This window comes from Megalobrama amblycephala, linkage group LG12 (assembly GCF_018812025.1).
Source record: "Megalobrama amblycephala isolate DHTTF-2021 linkage group LG12, ASM1881202v1, whole genome shotgun sequence".
Classification (NCBI taxonomy): domain Eukaryota; kingdom Metazoa; phylum Chordata; class Actinopteri; order Cypriniformes; family Xenocyprididae; genus Megalobrama; species Megalobrama amblycephala.
In genome coordinates this window covers 28,393,875-28,412,388 of record NC_063055.1, presented here as the reverse complement: position 1 = coordinate 28,412,388, position 18,514 = coordinate 28,393,875, and the positions used below count along the sequence as shown (strand labels likewise).

General features: G+C 37.8%; 1 protein-coding gene and 1 long non-coding RNA gene across 3 annotated transcripts in view; one reads left to right on the top strand and one right to left on the bottom strand.

Moving 5' to 3' along the window:
• The window catches only part of lzts1 (leucine zipper, putative tumor suppressor 1), a 31,470-nt gene extending 23,268 nt beyond the window's left edge, over positions 1-8,202 (bottom strand). For both annotated transcript variants that reach the window (XM_048210357.1, XM_048210360.1), the window contains exon 1: positions 8,020-8,202. Coding sequence is in view for 1 of the 2 variants with exons in the window: in XM_048210360.1 (XP_048066317.1) it covers positions 8,020-8,022 (3 nt within the window). In the remaining variant the exon portion in view is untranslated. The remainder of the gene's footprint in view (positions 1-8,019) is intronic.
• The window catches only part of LOC125280053, a 60,311-nt gene that overhangs the window by 29,633 nt on the left and 12,164 nt on the right, over positions 1-18,514 (top strand). The gene's annotated exons all lie outside the window — the stretch shown is intronic.

Genomic DNA, 18,514 nt, shown 5'->3' with positions numbered 1-18,514 from the left:
ATATTTCCATTTCTTTTTTTAAGATTCTAGTAGTGACTCATGAACCCATGGTAGCACAGCAAACTAGGCAGCTGATCTTAGATCTGATCATTGATGTATCTGAGACCAACAGAGCACTCATCATGTTGGAAGATGTAATTAGATGTGCAAAACTATATTGTCCAAATCAGTTTGTCAGTGGGCTGTAATTAAGTAATTGAGCTGGTTTAAAGGGTTAGTTCACACAAAAATTAAATTTCTGTCATTAATTGCTCACCTTCACATGTTGTTTCAAACCTGTAAGACCTTCGTTCATCTTCAGAACACAAATTAAGATATTTTTCATGAAATCAATGAGCTTTCTAACCTCAGATAGCCTGCAACGCTATTACCACTTTCAAGGCCCAGAAAGGTAGTAAAGACATTGTTAAAATAGTCAACATGACTACAGTGGTTCAACCTTAATGTTATGAAGTGCCGAAAATACTTGTTTTGTGCAAAAAACAAACAAAAATAATGAATTAATTCAACAATTTCTTCTCTTCCATGTCTTTATCCTACGCTGTTCACGTAGTAAACACAGTGCGGCGCTTCCGGGTTCTACGTTAGAACGCCAGCTTAAATTAACATGTTAACTTTGACAGCCCTAAAATACATTTTTTTTTTTTTTTTTTTTTTTTTTTTAATATTTCCCTTTTACAGGACCTAAGGCCCTGTTTACACCTGGTATTAAGATGCATTTTGGTCAATCAGATTACAAGTAGACAAGAGAGACACATACCTGTTTATGCCTGGTATTTTAATCCATCTCTTTTGTCCACTTTCAACCTTTTGTACCTGATTTCTTCGAGGGGAGGGTCTATGGGCGGGTAAATGTATGTTTTTTTTGTTTTTTTCAGATCTTTCGATGTAATGGACAAAATAAGCTTGCATAATTTTCATATGAATGAGCCCGGAGATGATGGGAAAACAAAGAAAGCATAAGTTTTCGTTTGTGCTCTGATAGCCGAAAGAAGTGTTAGAAATCAGGAATGGTGAGCTTGTGTTTGGTACATTTTTTTTTTTTTTTTTTGTCTTCAACCCAAACTTGAGTCTCCATTCAACAAAGTTTAAATCCCGTCTGGCTAGCGTGCTTCCCATGTTTACACATTATGTCAGTAGGCACAGAGTCGGCGTCTTTTGTGGCTGTTCGAACTATTTTGACCACATGAGTGTCTACACTACAAAAGGCAGTCCGGTCAAATGCGTTTTCGACTACCTCTGGAAGTACTGGAAAGTGGACAAGCTCATAACATTTTAGACCCCATTTACACCTGTATTTAGCATCATCCACTTGTGATGCGATTGACCAAAATGCATCTTAAAGGTACAATTTGTAAGATATTCACAGTAAAATATCCAAAAACCACTAGGCTAGTGTTATATATTTTGTCCAGCTGATTACTAACAGTATCTCTAATGTTTTCAACTACTTGTAAATCATGAGAAAATTCCCATTCTAAACAATGACACGGGGCAGTGCAGTTGCCTGTCAATGATGTCAGTTACCCTTTGTTACCACCTTTACTGACGTAGAAACCACATGACAACAGTGTCGTGGACAAATGCGGAAGTAGTGTCTAGCGTCCAGCAAACCACTAGCTTGCTTCAAGCAGTTCCTTATTTACTTCTTGCACGTTTTATGGTGGATTGTGTTACTTATTTATGGAACATAATTACTGTTTACCATCTGCCGCTGGTTCTGTCGACAAGGACAGCTCCCGTAAATGTAAGCGTACGGGCCAACCAAATGACCCAAGAAGAGTTTGGGACAAGAGGAGAGAAAGAGCGAGGATCAATATCGGTGTTGCAATTTCTAGATGGAGAGAGCTTCGCGACAAACTTCACCTAGAAAGAGATGCCGATCTCACTTGTGTTTTACTCGACAGGTGAGTTGTTTTGATTCGTATCTTTACAGAAAACGTATGCCATTATAACGATCAACACGATTAGTATTATGGGGCATACACGCCAAACGCGGGGCGTCGCGTCTCTAGACCCATAGTTTGTACATTTATAAAACTTTACCTCATCCGTTAAATCCATGATTTATCTTTCCGTCTGATTGATGGCCGTCAGCGGTTGGGTAGAAGACAACAAATCCCATCATTCCACGCACCTTCTTAGCGTCATCAAACCACACGACTGTTATTGTTTTGGTAGTGCGCCCTCTAGTGGCAGGTCCTACAAATTGTACCTTTAATACCAGGTGTAAACAGGGCCTAGGATACACTTTCCTCTGTACATTTAACCTAAAATCTTGAAAATAATTCATGCAGTAAGTTAACACATAACGTACAAGTACAATGCTTGATTTTTAGAGTTTCCTGTTGTCTTTTTTTATCAGATACAACTGTAAATGTAGTTCCAAAGGTAGGTTCGGGAGGAGCCTAAACATTCAGTCCTGTCAACAATTCCCCCCAGCAATTTGTCAACCCCAGCAACAATTCTTCCAGCATCCCTCCTCCTCCACATCTCCTCCTCTATTTCTATTATTCTCCCACTGTGCAGTACTGTTATATGGGGGTTTAGCTCGGAGCTCGAGCCGAGCTTTGGTTCAAGCCTCCTTCAAGGACAGCAAGCCAAGTTTGTTTACCATTAACGGGCAGGCGAACTCATGAAAAGTTTTTAAAATTACATGTTCAGTGAATAATCAAGAGGGTAGATGCGGCAATCTATGTATTTTTGCCAGACAAATGTTTAAAATGCTTGTTTTGAGCAAAAATATATCAAGGTATAGTAGATTGTTTTCCTAAATAAATCCATTTTTGAAGCTGCTGGTGCCAAAACAAGTGTCATTGTTGCAACATGAGTGTTTAGATCCCAAAACACCTTTAATTCTTCTCTTGAAAGAATGTCACTGCATGACACCTTGTTCAGTGCCAGTGCTCCACACCCTGACTGTATCTCACCCACACAAGATTTCATAAGCGCGGATGAGTAATTTCTGGAGGCAGGAAAGAACATGTCTCTGTCTTCAAAGGATTAACTGTATACATATAAAAGGCCAGCTCTGATACTTCTGAATGTTTTGAATCCTCTAAGGTGCCAAACTGGAACAAAATCATTCATGAGATCATTATGTGCTCTAACCGTCTGTTTAGTAGACAGATTGTCCAAAAAAAAGTTTGACTTGGAAGATCTTCGTACCATCTTGAGTTATTGATCATTTTTGGAGGGAAGCAGGTGTTTAAAATATCTTTTGCTGAATATGTCTGGCATGTGGATAGGGGAGTAAAACGTCTTGGACTTCCAGTGAACTGGAAAATAACTGACTCTCTCTTAAAACCTGATGATAAACTTGTCTATTCAGGGTGAAGTCGTACACCAACTGTTCTCCCACATACAGAGACAGTAAGAGAGTGAAAAACAAGAAAACGGGAAGCGTCATTTATATGGTTAGGAGACAGTCTCAAGTTTCACACAGCTTTGGTGCTTGTATATGTGTTTGTGTGTGTGTGGTTCAGCTGTACCCTACGTTATGGGGACAAAATGTCCCCACAAAGATGGCAATATCTGGAATCTTTGTCCTTGGTCCCCATGAGGAAAACAGCTTAAAAAAAATCACACTAAGTGATGTTTTTTGAAAATGTAAAGATGCATAATGTTTTCTGTGATGGGCGGGGTTAGGGTTAGGGGATAGAATATACAGTTTGTACAGTATAACAATCATTATGTCTATGGAATGTCCCCTATATAACACGAAAAGCTAAGAGGAAGGCTAAATAAGGTCAGTTTAGCACTGCCTGATCGGTCATAATTATCATGAATTATTAATTTATAAATATCACGTTTTTGTGGAGTCGCACCACATGATATTTTAAAACCTGAGCTAACCTTGCTTTGTCAAAGAAAGGTCAAGTTATCTGATATTTGAAGAGACTTATTGACCTTGACACACAGTAATGATCGGAGTTGAATCTCTGTCTTGCCCTCCCAATCAGACTTTAGAGAAATTGATCTGGGGCAGGCTGTGTGTTGAAAAGTTTGGGGAAGGGCTGTAGACTGCCCCAACCTACAATATCATAACACCAGATAATTGCTGTATTTTTCTGAAAGCAATGGCGCGTTATGCACAAAGCGGCTTAAATCTGTTTGGGAAATACAGAGACTGACAATCACATTAGCGATAACAGGCAGAAATATTTGCATGCTAATGCTATCAAGGTGCGAATTACAGGGAGTTTAAAATGTATCTTCATGAATATGTATCCCTATACTGTATTTACTTGTAAATATGAAGCCACCCCTAAAATGGGTATAGCCTAAAGGCTTGTTCACACTAAGAATGATAACTATAAAGATAACTGTTACACTTTATTTTACAGTTCGTGCACTTTTAATGTACAGTGTACTTAACAAGAAATCAAAGAAAGAGTAATATAAGGTAACTACATAGGTTAAGAATAGGTTTAGGGGTAGGTTCAGGACTAGTGCGTCGTTATTGCCCAGTTATTGTAATAACTACAATGAGTATATAGTATGTATATGCGAAACAGGATTGTAAAATAAAGTGCTATCAAAATAACTATAATGATAACTATATTAGCGTCCACACCAGCACACGATAACGTTCAAGCTCTTTAAAGCAGGATTCTGATTAGCTGTCAATGTTTTGATAGTTCATCAGTTGAAAAAAAAAAAAAAAAAATTCGGTAACACCTTTTTTTAGGGTCTTTTAACTAGTTGCTTATTAGCATGCATATTAATAGAATACTGGCTGTTTATTAGTACTTATTACGCACATATTAATGCCTTCTTCTGCATGACCTTATTCTACATTCTTAATCCTGCCCAGTACCTAAACTTAACAACTTCTACTATTACTATTAAAGGTGTTAAAGAGGATGTTTTGTTTTATACATTTTTGCAATATTACTTGAAACTGTCTTTACTAACTAATAAAAGACTATTTATTAGGTGCACTGAAAGGAATAATATTAATATACATCATCTGTGCACGAGGTAGAGCCTTAAAAACATCAGCCAATCGTTTACGCGATCATCGCGTAAACGATTGGCCCTCTGGCTTGTCAATCACTGCCATTACGTTCCTTGTGAAAGACGTGCGCGGATTGGCCCTCTGGCTTGTCAATCACTGCCATGACGTTCTTTGTGCGAGACGTGCACGGCTGCGCGCTCCAGTAACTTTCCACACTCTACAGGTGCCGCATGCAATGTTTTTGTCAGGAGACAGGAGTAACAACTGCAGATTATGAGTTACCTGTGGTGAGTCCGACATAATGAATCCACTAACACGACACAGCGAATGCTGGTGGTAAACACTCGTGTTCCAATACTCGTGCACGAGTTTTGGGAGGCGTTCCCTTGAAAACTCACTAACAGTCAGCGCCTTTAATAAGCAGTAAATTAAGATTTATTGAAGGAAAAGTCAAAGTTAATTGTTCATGTGTTCCCTATACTAAAGTGTTACCACAATTGCTCTGAAAGTGATTCCAGCAATTTTGTTCCTAAGTCATTATCGTTATAGTTCTGTGGATTCTGCTATTATTTTATATTTAGAACATTTTTTAGAACTATAACTTTTATTGTTATAGTTATCATCCTTGGTGATAGCCTACTAAACACCTTACCTGAGCAGTTGAGTTAAATACGCAAGAACATAATGTGTTTAAAATAGTTTAAAATGCATTGTTCAGTTGAAAGCTGTCATGTTTGATTTGCTTTTATTGCTGAATGTATGAAGCAAACTGTCTGCTTAAACAAAGAGTTTGTGGTTTATCAATCAGATGCACGTTAATGTTGCATTTGTTACTATAACGACAGTATAAGCTACCGTCAAGCTACGTTTTCTTTCAGAATTGTCATTCAATGGCGGAAAAGTAAAAACTGTAGCATTTAATTTAAAAAGGGAAAATAAGATGTCTACCTAAATAACGTCATGTCACTGACCCAAATAACTGAATAAATGGTGCTCAGTAAAGCATTAGTTTATAATTTATTCATGCTGCAGAGAGAACTGAAGTCCTGCAGAGATCCATATTACTGAATGGTAAATTTGCAGTTTAACTTGTTATACAGATAATGAAATGTTAATAACTTAATTGTGCAGCCGATGAGCTAATATAGTCATCTATATAGGGCACTGGAGGTCCACCCTACATGGTCCACCTACATTTCTGTCCTTTTTACTTGTTTGTATGAACATAAGCCATGTCTTTGCACTGTGCATTCACACACCCACTCTATGAAAACTTGCCTGTGCAGATGTCCTGTTAAACTCTTCCTCTGACAGTAAATCTGTGTGTTTTCCTGCCTTTCCCTGAACTCAAGGACTGGTTTAAAGTAAAAGGATCCTGCACTCCCACACATCTTCAAGTACTTGTGTATTATCTGAACTTGCCTTGGCATGTAACAGGCTCTTGTGTTCACATTGTTATTCTGTTTAGATGGTATTACCTTCCCCCAGTCTGCAGTTTCTTTGAGACCCAGAAAACAGGATGAGGCATGCTTTTTTGCCTTTTTTATGTCATGTTATCATCATCATCATCATCATCATCATCATCATCACAGAGTTTTAACCTTCTAATTAACATTTGCTGAAAGTAAACAATATTATCAATAGGCTCATGACGTTTTAATGGACAAGTTTACGTTGTAAAACCAGAATTTATGCAAAATGTTACCTAACAAGAACTGTCAATGGTGTAAGGGATAAAAATGGCATAACATGGTTAACTGAGACAAAAATAAATCTGTTATGTAAGAATGCTTTTCTGACATAATTCATTGCAGTCTCTGTGGTCACTGATCACATTTGGTTCAAGCAGTGGCATGATTGTTTGTATCTTCTAGAGGTTTTGATAATGAGCATGTTCCTTGCAAAGAACATTTCATATTTTATCATATTATGATTGGTATCCTATTTGCCCTGTTACTGTATTGTACTCATAAAAACACTCATATGATCATACTATCTCATGCATGAGAAAGTTCCATTGGCTCTCATTTAATTTGATCAGCAATAATATTTTGTTATTATATATTACACACTTAGGACTGCTGTAAAATCGATTAATCACGATTAATCGCATCTAACTTAAAAGTTTGTTTCATATGTATATAATGTCTATGTGTACGCATATATAATATGTATAAATATAATAATATATATTTACACACACATATATTATGTAAACAGACTTTTATGTTAGATACGATTAATCGCGATTAATCGATTTTACAGCTCTATCTACACTGCAAAAAAACTTCTAATCAGTATTTTTGTCTTGTTTTGCATTGGAAATATTTCAGCAATAATAATTCTATAATAAGGTCTCCTTTTTTAACATTGAGTAAATATATTTTAAAGCATTTATTAACCTTTATTACCTTAATTTTCATATTTATGTTAGTTCACAGTGCAATAACTAATTAGTAAATTAAAAGTGTTGTAAAATTAAAAGATTAGTAAAAGTATGTTCTTTCTTTATGTTAACTCATGTATTTAACTAATGTTAACAAATAAAACTTTATTGTAAAGTGTTACCGTTAGATTTATGCTTAAAACAAACAAAAAATAAGGTAACACTTTAGTATGGGGAACACATATTCACAATTAACTATGACTTTTTCCCTCAGTAAACTCTTAATTTACTGCTTATTAATAGTTAGTAAGGTAGTTATTGTAGTGGTTAACTTCAGGTATTGGGTAGGATTAAGGGGTGTAGAATATGTGCTTTAAAAACAGCCAATATGCAGGCTAATAAGAAACTAGTTAAAAGTGAGAATTGTTCCCCATACTGAAGTGTTCCCATTACTAATAGGGTAAGTAAGTAATATTATATTCTCTGAAAACAAGTTATCTTATGCAGTTTTACTTAGCATTTAGCTTGCTTTTCAAGGATGTTTAGATACTTTTACTGTAAAACAAGAGATAATAATAATGATGTATTTTTTTTTACAGTGAAACCGAAGAATGAAAACAACATTTCAAATCGTTCGATACCCACAATAAATGTAAAATAAATAGTGACTCACCATGTTTCATGGTCCCTCAAGTGTGCTTTTGTTTTTGCTGTGTATGTTCTGTATAAATGCGCTGCTTATATTTAAATGGAGAACAGGAGGTTACAAGCATTATCTCTCTGGTCTCTCCTCTCTCGATCTTTCCTCCTTCTGTACTGTGGGTTGAGTCTCTACAGACTGCCATGATGTGGGTGTTTTGTGTAATACCCACCAGTTCACAAACCCTCCCTCTCTTTTGGTTTGTCCCTCCCTTTTCTGTTATCTCTTTCCGTGTGTCTATGTTTGCAAGAGCTGCCACACTGTTTCTGCTTTGATATCTGCAATGCATCATTCATACTTTTGCAGAATTTATATTTCACTCCATGCATGCATTTAGTTTTCTTCTGTCCTGGCATACCATTTATGTGGGCATTGATCCATCATAAGACTCATGTGCACTCACCTAAAGCAATAATTCTACCGCATGTGCATTTTTCCAGGTCTGCCAGATGGTGATCGAACATAAAGCAAGCTGCGTTAACATGAAACCTCAGGAATCCCAGCATAACCACTCGTTAGATGGGATCACATCCGTCCTACATGAGGGCAGTGACAGTTAAGAGGGATATGATACTTCACATGTCCCAAGGGCCGACTTTTAATGGGGCTATTCCGGTCCTTGAGTCCAGTGCCATCTATTACAGCTGTGACCTCCAAAGGGCGTGAATGGTGTAGTAGAGGATACTCTTTCTAAAACATCTGTGTCCTTGTGCAAGGATGCATCCTTCATTTATGTGATAGAGCCGTTTTTTCACCTACTGTATTACTTCACAAGTCTTTCTCATGTTATATCATACTGTGATGTGGATTGCAGAAAAGAATGACATATAATAATCTAAAGATCTATCACTGATCTCATATGTCAGTTTCGTTATTCTCCCAGGCAGAAATTTCCAGCTATGCAAATACTACTTTTCCTATCTACTTGAATGATGAAAGACATTGGATTGTGAATATTTAAATAAAGTTTGACATCAGAAATAAAATCTGACAACAATGGTAACATTTTAGGATGCACAATATATTGATACCTTATTGGTTATCATTGATATTAGATTTTCTATCATATCAGTAAATATTGCATATTTTATTAAATATTTAATTTTTTACATTTAGATTACGTTTGCATCATCTAACACTCACTTAATATAAGATATATAATAATAATTTAATAACACTTACTTACTGAACATGATAATTTTTTATAACTTTTAAAACAAATAATTTTAGCTTTTAGTGTTTTATTTATAATTTATTTGGACAAACTATAGAATTGTAACATTAGGCTTTTGTTGGTTATTGGCCATAACAGGACAATTATTATTGTCAGTATTACTGTTTTTACTGTGTTTTTGATCAAATAAATGCATTGTCAAATAAATGCAAATGTCATTTTCGTGAAGGTGATAATGGTATCGTTTTCAAAAATTTGCACTTTGAAACCTGTTTTCAAAAGTTTTTGCATTTTCAGGCCCCCAAAACGCCATTGTCGTGTATATGATCGGCCAAAACTCATAAAAAGTTTTCCGTTTAAAAGTTAAAAAGTTTAGTCAAGAACAGTGTTGTGTACACAGCCTCTTAGTGTTCATGTCTATTTCTTTCTCATTCAGTTCACCTGTTGTTAATTAATTAACTCATTAGCTCCCTCATTTGTTCTAGTATTTATACTCCCTGTTTCTTTCAATTGGTTGTCTGATCTCGTCTATGTTTTATGTCTGTGTAAACTGCTGAGTATCTCCTACATTTCCCTGTGGATTTCCAAATAAAGACTGTTTCGTTGGACTTTCTATCGTTGTGCACTCCTTGAAATCACATTACGTGACAGAAGATCGGACCTAACAGAAGTTATTTTTGTGACATTTTCCTTTTTTCTCTCCCCCTCGTCACTGTGGACCTTCCCGCTGGCCAGTTGTGCCTGGAGTCAAACACCAGGGATTTTTTGGAATTGGCATGCCAAATGCACTATCCTAACCGGGCAAGCCTCTCAGGTAACGGTCCTCGTGAGGATATCATTGCATGTGTGGAGTGGGCACTTGTGAATAACAACTCGCCATTCACCATCGGCCTATTGGAGGACACCAGTCCCACTCCAGACCCAGAGCCCAGTCAGCATTCACCCCATCCGCAAAACGACAACAGATCTCCACTGCAGACACGGAGTCAATGCCAACAAGCCAGTAAACCATGCTGATCCTTATACTGCCCTGGATCCTGTGCCCATTTTGATGTCTGACCAGGTGCACGAGACTGCAACATCGCCCATCCCCAAGGAAGTATTAGTGGAGCTTGAGGACTCTGATGGAAGCCCCACCCACACTCCCACTGCTGTGAATGTGCTAGACCTGGCCTCTCTGAATATAATAAACTTATCTGAGGAGGTAATACCCATGTTTCTCCCATCCCTGCTGGTCCTGCCCAGCATGAACTCTGCAGTACACCCACTTGTTTCGCCCAGCCCTGAGTCTCCTGTTTCCCCGCTGAATCTCCTGTTTCTCCACTGGTTTCCCCCAGCCTTGAATCTCCTGTTTCTCCTCTGGTCCACCCAGCCCCATGTCATCTGTGCTCCTTGTGATCCCTGCCAGCCTCCCTCTCCCACCTCCTCTACCAAGTCCAGTCAGTTCCTCAACCCTGCCACCTCTGGTTCCTGTCAGTTTCTTGGTGCATCCTCAGTAGATTCAGTCCGGTGGTGTGGATCTGCTTCACACCTTCCAGTCCCCAGCTCTGCCTCGGCATGAGGATCCCCCTCTACATTTACATTTACATTTACATTTATTCATTTTGCAGATGCCCGAAAGAGATGAGTTTTCAGCTGTTTTTCGAATATTATATTATATAATTCTGCATTCTAGATGAAGGCGGGGAGAACATTCCACTGGCAAGGAACAGTGAACAAAAATGTTCTGGAGAGCAATTTTGTGCCTCTCTGTGATGATACCACGAGCCTTCATTCATTTAGTGATCGCAGGCTTCTGGTTGGGATGTAGACTCATAAGAGTGAGTAGAAGTAGGAGGGTGCTGAGCCTGTGATAGATCTGTAAGCAAGTGTCAATGCCTTGAATTTGATGCGAGCAACAAGTGGTAGCTAGTGCAGAGAGATGAAGAGAGGTCTGACTTGGGCCCTTTTGGGCTCATTAAAGACAAGACGGGCTGCAGCGTTCTGAATCATTTGTAGAGAGCCTCAGACTCTCATTGGCTCCGACTTGGGCCAATGCTCCCTCAGCTCCACTGTAGCCTGTCATCCCGCCAGCTCCACCAGGCTCCCTCATCCACCCGTTTCCGCCTTTGTCAGATGTCACCCTGGCTCCACCATGGGATTCTTGGCTGCTGGTTGCACCTCTTCTCTCCATCCCTTTGGCTCCACCGGGTTCCGCCTTCCCTCCGGCTCCACTGTTGTCCTAGGTTGCACCGGTTGCACTGCAGTCTTCCGGATCCCTGTCTTCAACTTGGTCTCATGAGCCGTCAGCTCCACCTTGGCCCTCCGGACCTGAAGTGTCACCCTGGCTCCGTGTCTCCTCGGCTGTGTCTGGGTCTCTCTAGATTTGTCGCAGAAGATAACATCCCTGTTTCCATTGACTAAGCCTCCACCATGGCTCCTCCCTCCCGCTATGCCACCTTGGAACATCGCACTGGCTGTGGCCTGCATCATCACCTGGCCCCTTCTGCTCCTGGCTCCTCCCTCCCTCCACTCCCTCATGGACTGTTTTGTTTGCCCCGGATTGCATTTGTTTCTGTTCTCTTCCATGCCCCAAATGAGAATGGGGGTAATTTTGGATTCAGCCTAGGTCACAAGAACACAAAGCATAATCCTGACAGTTGCCCACTCCAAAGCGCGTCACTCCAAGGACGCGCCCAGAGGGGGGCCTACTGTCAGGATTATGCTTTGTGTTCTTGTGACCTAGGCTGAATCCAAAATTACCCCTATGCCCTCTTTCACTATTCCCTACATTTCTCCACTAATATAGTCCAGTGAATGAAAACAAGTGAGTGAATTCGGACATTGAGTGGATGGATAGATGATTTAGCTGCAGGCGCCATCTTCTGGCGAGATGCGTAAATTCATTCAGCGCGTGACTCACAATGCATTTATGGGTATTCTCTAGCCATTGAGCGTACATCAGTTGTACACTCGTTTTTGCGGTGCATTGTGGGATTGAATGAGTGCCCTTGATAATATCCACTAAGGTTTTGGACACCACTAGTAATGGCTGTTTGATCCCTCAAATAGTGCCCTATTTAAGGGTATAGGGGGTGATTTTGGACACAGGGCTAGTTTTCATGTCTGTTTCTTTCTCATTTTCTCCTGTTGTTAAATGATTAACTCATTAGCTCCCTTGTTTCTTTCAGTTGATTGTCCGATCTCGTCTATGTTTTTCGTCAGTGTAAACTGCTGAGTATTCTTTGTTTATCACCTACATTTCCCTGTGGATTTGTAAATAAAAACTGTTTCGTTGGACTATCATTGTGTGCTCCTTGCACTCACGTTACGTGACAGGTACATTCCAGAGTAAACAAATATGTGATTTGCTATTTGTACTATAAGGCAGGACATTCAATTCTAGAGCCGCCATATTATGCGTTGTGGTGTCTCTATCAAAACTGGAAAGTACTACAGATGCCATAATGATATAACGATTTATCTCATTCATAAATGTATGAGGGGACAGTCTCTGCCTTGTCTGGTTCGATTGCTGTTGAACAAGCTGAGTGAATCAGTCACGTAGTGTAATCAGTCACGTAGTGTAATCAGATGTGTGAAACTGTGATGTTTAATGTTGAATTAAGAGAGTTAATGGTCCGTTCTGCTGAAAGTAGAAAGGGTTGACACTAGGGGTGTGACGAGATCCCGTGGCACGAGATCTCGCGAGACTAAACTGTGACGAGATTTCTCGTCGAGGCGAAAAGTAGTCTTGTGATGTTGCCATGACAGAGTGTTAGGATGATTAGGAAAGAATATGCCACCGCTACATTTACATTATGCCTCCACTGTCGTTTTGCTTTGTATTTAAATAAAAAAAACATTTAATTCAGTTGGATAACGGTCGCCGCCGCTCCATATTTACAGAGTACGCGCGACCGTTGAAAGTGAAAGTAAATGCGCGTGCGCATTCAAACGTGATTTCAATACCCCGCATTTGAAAGCGGCTCCCTGATGAATGCAAATATCTCTCAATATGAAACCTATTTTAGGCTGGGCAGTGTAGTTGTAACCATCTCCTAGCTCTGTATCAAAGAAAAATTTGGTCTTATTTTATGGCGGCATTTTAATGCCATTAATGACAGTAAATCACTTCCGCGAGAGGATAACAGATCTGCACACGAGGAAACGGGAGCCCGCAAGCTCATTTTAAACCCGCGCGCGCGCATGACATCTCCTCTGCGCGCAGATCAAGCCCTCGCGTGCTCGGACAAGATTCGCAGCACGCGCATCATCATTCCCCACACTCGCGCTCAATCTTCTATTTCGCTCACGCGAACACTTTTGATTTTTGTCAGTCGTGGGGCGGGACTTTACTTATTTCAGTGTAACCTCAAATGTCATTGGTCAATTCAGTTTTTCCAGAAGTCTGTTTTGATTGGACGCCTGTTGTAAAATGATTAGACATGGCTTGGACCAGATGAAAAAAATACTACAGTAATTTATAGTAAATACTATAGTGTTTTTGAACCATAGTATAGTATAGTACTTTTATTTGCTGTGGTAATTCTATAGTTGTTGAGGGTAATATAAACAAATTACCCAAATACTATAGTTTTCTACAACTATAGGATATATTACTACAATATACACTAGAGTTTACTGTAGTAAAAACTAAAGTAGCCTATACAGTATTTATTACAGTTTATCAGTTCATCATAGTTAATACACTGTATGCTGAAGCATTCATTAACAAAGTGTTGTAAATAGTATAATGTATACAGTATACTACACTTTACTATAGTATGGTCCAAAACACTATAGTATTTACTATTATTATGCAAGTGAGTTAAACTTTATTTATTGACTGATTGATTGCATTATTATTATTATATGTCCTTATTAGATAGATACTATATTAACTTATTAGATTTATTATTTTTATGGAGCTGTAGCTGCTGGGGAAAAATGAGAACACATAGTAGTTCACCGCTACATTATCATTATACTTCCACTAAACAGTATCTGTTTACCCATGATAGTATACAAAAACAACAACAAAAAAACGAAATATGTCTTAGATATAAAGATTTCTAAATTGGGTTTCGGGGGTATGATCATTCATACTGTGTACTGTATCTTAACTTTAACTGCAACCTTTCAACAGAGTGAAATGCTGAAACCATTTTATACTGTATTTAATGGAAAATATATTAACCTGATAATATATTAAACTGACAAAGAATGATTACAAAAAGCTTACACAACAACTCTTGCTGATATGAACAAGTGATGTATCTTTCATCCAAAGCCACATGAAGCAATTCTGGATTTAGAATCATAGTTACAACTATTTAATTGACACTTTTGACATTTCTGTAGTTCTCAGAACTGATATAATTTTGGCTGGGTAAACAGATACTGTTTAGTGGAAGTATAGTGGTAATGTAGCGGTGAACTACAGCAAATATAATATGTGTTCTCTTATTTCCCCAGCAGCTACAGCTCCATAAAAATAATAATAAATCAAGTTAATGTATATGGTAGGCCATATTATAATAATAATGCAATCAATCAGTTAATAAATAAAGTTTAACTCACTTGCATCTGGTCCATTGATGAAGCCATGTCTAATCGTTTTACAACAGGCGTCCAATCAAAACAGACTTCTGGAAAAACTGAATTGACCAATGACATGTGAGCTTACACTGAAATAAGTAAAGTCCCGCCCCACGACTGACAAAAATCAAAAGTGTTCGCGCGAGCGAAATAGAAGATTGAGCGCGAGTGTGGGGAATGATGACGCGCGTGCTGCGAGTCTTGTCCGAGCACGTGAGGGCTTGATCTGCGCGCAGAGGAGATGTCATGCGCGCGCTCGGGTTTAAAATGAGCTCGCGGGCTCCCGTTTCCTCGCGTGCAGATCTGTTATCCTCTCGCGGAAGTTATTTACTGCGCGCGCAAGCATCAATTGTGCGCTCGGTCATTAATGGCATTAAAATGCCGCCATGTTATTTGATCTTTGAATATTGAGAGAGTGCGATTATGGTTGCACTTATTGTAAAGTGTTACCATAAAAATGAATAACAGTTTTCTCTTCTTATTATTTACTAGTACAAACAATAAGGTTTCATTTGTTAACATTAGTTAATGCACTGTGAACTATCATGAACTAACAATGAATGACTATTTTTATCAACTAACAAACAAAGATTAATAAATACTGTAGCAAATATATTGCTCATTGTTAGTTGATGTTGGTTAATACATTAATGTTAATAAATGAGACCTTATTGTAAAGTGTTACCATTTTTATTTATACTGTTTTTATTTCTGTGATCAGTTTGTAGAGAGGAGTTCAGTTAGGAGGTCAAAAGTTGTAGAAGTTCATAATTCATGTACAGTAAGATCTGAAGAGAAGCCAGTCAGTTGAGTTAGTGGCAAAACCTTTTACAGTGCTTGAGTATTGTTGTCTTTTACTGCATATGATAATTCAGTCTCAGAAAGTAGAACTGAAATGACATTCATTACAAAATGATTAGTTAAAACATTTCAAATACACCTGCAGAATATTTTTTCTAGTCATGTATTTCGCCATCTTGTCTCGTCTCGTGAACTCAATCTCGAGTCTCGTCTCGTCTCGTGAGATACTGGTCTCGTCACACCCCTAGTTGACACACATTAAACTGTATTGCACATGACAGGCAACACTTGTCAAATGTCCCTCTTGTGCTACTGATAGAGGCTCCATGCTTTTATATATCAATTGTCTTGTGTCTGTGTGCTTTATAAGCCTGTAAAGAGCTTGATGTTTACCCTAGTACTCCTGTTTCTTTTCCTTTCTTCCATCCTACACTTGTTTCTTGCTCCCTCAGCCCAGTGTTATGCAACAGAGTGACTGAATTAATGATCAGTTGATGCAGCCAAAACAACAGTGTCATTTCTGAAGCACAAATCAGAAATGACACAGAAAAACACTTTTCTTTTGCAAAAGACTGCTTAAAAATTAACATGAAACTTTTCACATCAGTTCAGTGTGGCAAGTGTACATCATTTAATCTGTAACATAAACATAACATAAAACCCCACTGTCAGTTGTCTTACAACTGCCTCAGGGGCAGTGAATGTCTCGTGAATTATGGGAAATACATTTGTTGTAAAGGGTTACCAACTGTAATCTCTGTCCAAAGGCAAAGAGTGCATGTGTAAATATGTGGTGAGTTTATGAAAATCCTTTCTGGTTCTAGTCATGTTGGAACTTGTAATGGCAGCAGGGAAGGTAAAGTTTGTTATTTACATTTTTAGCTTTTGTCCAAGTTGCAAAGAATTTATGACAAGCCTGAACATAAGGGCAACAAATGTTCTTCATTCACCATCTCTTTCTGCACATTTAAACCACAATATTGTCCTCATTTTTTTTTTTTTACATTTAAGTGTGTCTTTCCTTCTGCACCACTGATTGACTCCTTACTCGACAAAACTGGAGTAGAAGACCTGCAGTCAGTTGCAACAAACACTTGAAGTTAATGAAATCCTTGATGATTATTCCTTAACAATTGTAAGGGTTTTCTTAACTTAAGGAATATGTTGTAACAGATTCCATGAAGATTCCATGAAGAACCTTTAACATGGATCCTTTACATTGCACAAAGGGTTCTTTACAGAGGAAAAAGGTTTAGTTTATTAAAATGTTCTTCACACTAAGAAAACAAAAAATGGTGCTGTTCACTGAAAGCTTCTTTGGGGAGCCAGTAATAGTTCTTCTGTGAAACATTTTGGAACATTTATTTTTAAGAGAAGACTTGGGATGCAGCATGGTATGATACAACGATTAAAACTCACCTCGGTTTTGTCTGAAAAAAAGACTAAAATCAGTAATTTTAATAAGTTTACCTGCCTGAGTTCCTAGTTTGATTGTTAATTAGTCTCTCACCAGTTTCTGTTTAGTTTGATTACCTTCTCCATGTATTTATGCTGCCTTCACATGCTTTCGGAAATTTGACAATTCCCACTTCTAAAGTCGTGATTACAAGCTCATCGCATTCAACTTTCGAAATGGGAGGGTGTTCATGTGTAATTTTTACCTACACTGTAAAAAAAATCCTGTTGTTTCTACGGAAAAATACCGGCAGCTGTGGTTACCAGAATAATACTGTAAAAATGACATCAAACCGTAAACATACTTACGGAGTTACATGTGAATTTTACATTTTAAATATGTATATTTAACATTGGATTTCAGTACACTGTAAAAAAAATCCCAGTAAAATTTACGGTAAAATAACGTATTTCATTAACTGATATAATGTTAATTTACCAACCTAATGAAGTACTAATATCTGTTTTGTACCTTTATAATACACTGACAGTCACCAAACACAGTGGTGATAAGAGTCACATGATGAATCAAAGTTCATCACAAGCAGCTTTTCCACAAGCTGAGAAGGACAATACTAATATATAGAAGGTGCACACAGTGTCATTCACACACACACTAAACACCATCATGGTAACATGCATGAAATTTTAAAAATGCAATAAACATTAATTTAACAACATTAGATGTAACATAAAACCCTAATGTACATAACTGATTAGAAAAAAATGAGAAAAACTAAGAAGAAACAGTTATTTCAACGAAAATATATAAAATGTGAAGTGTCACGCAGGGAATTGTGGGAATGTCAATTTACGTTTTTTCACTGTAAATTTTACAATGAATTGTTATTTTTCACTTTCAAAAACTGTGAATTTAACGGTATTTTACCGTAAAATTACATTAAATGTACCGTTAGATCTATTACAGTTATTCACCGTATATAGTATGGAAACTTTCTGTAAACCAATTAACAGTTTTTCACCGCAGCATTTTTACAGTCTTTTACTGTTAAAATCACGGTAATTTTTTACAGTGTAGGAAACTCGTATTTACAATAAATCTGAGAGCACGTGAAGGCAACATTAAGCCCTGAGTTTCATTCTGCTCCTTTTTCCACTATTGTCTAAGTTAAACGTGGTAGTGTTCGTTATTCTTCTGCGATCTCCTGAGTTTTAGTTGTGGATTAAATAAAAATTGAAGCCCCAAGCCCCATTTTACAATAAAATTACTTTTAAGGTGATGTTAAACCATTTACAGTTACCGTATGAGGTATCTTACAGTTAACAGTTTTTTTACTGTAGCATTTTAAGTAAAAATGTTTAGTGTAGAGGAGACAACAGGGAAAAAAAAGGAACTGAACATTTTTACAGAGACCATTTTATGTTTGTTAATGTTCATAGCTTTTTTTTATGACTATATAATGCAATTATAATAAATATATATATATATATACACTA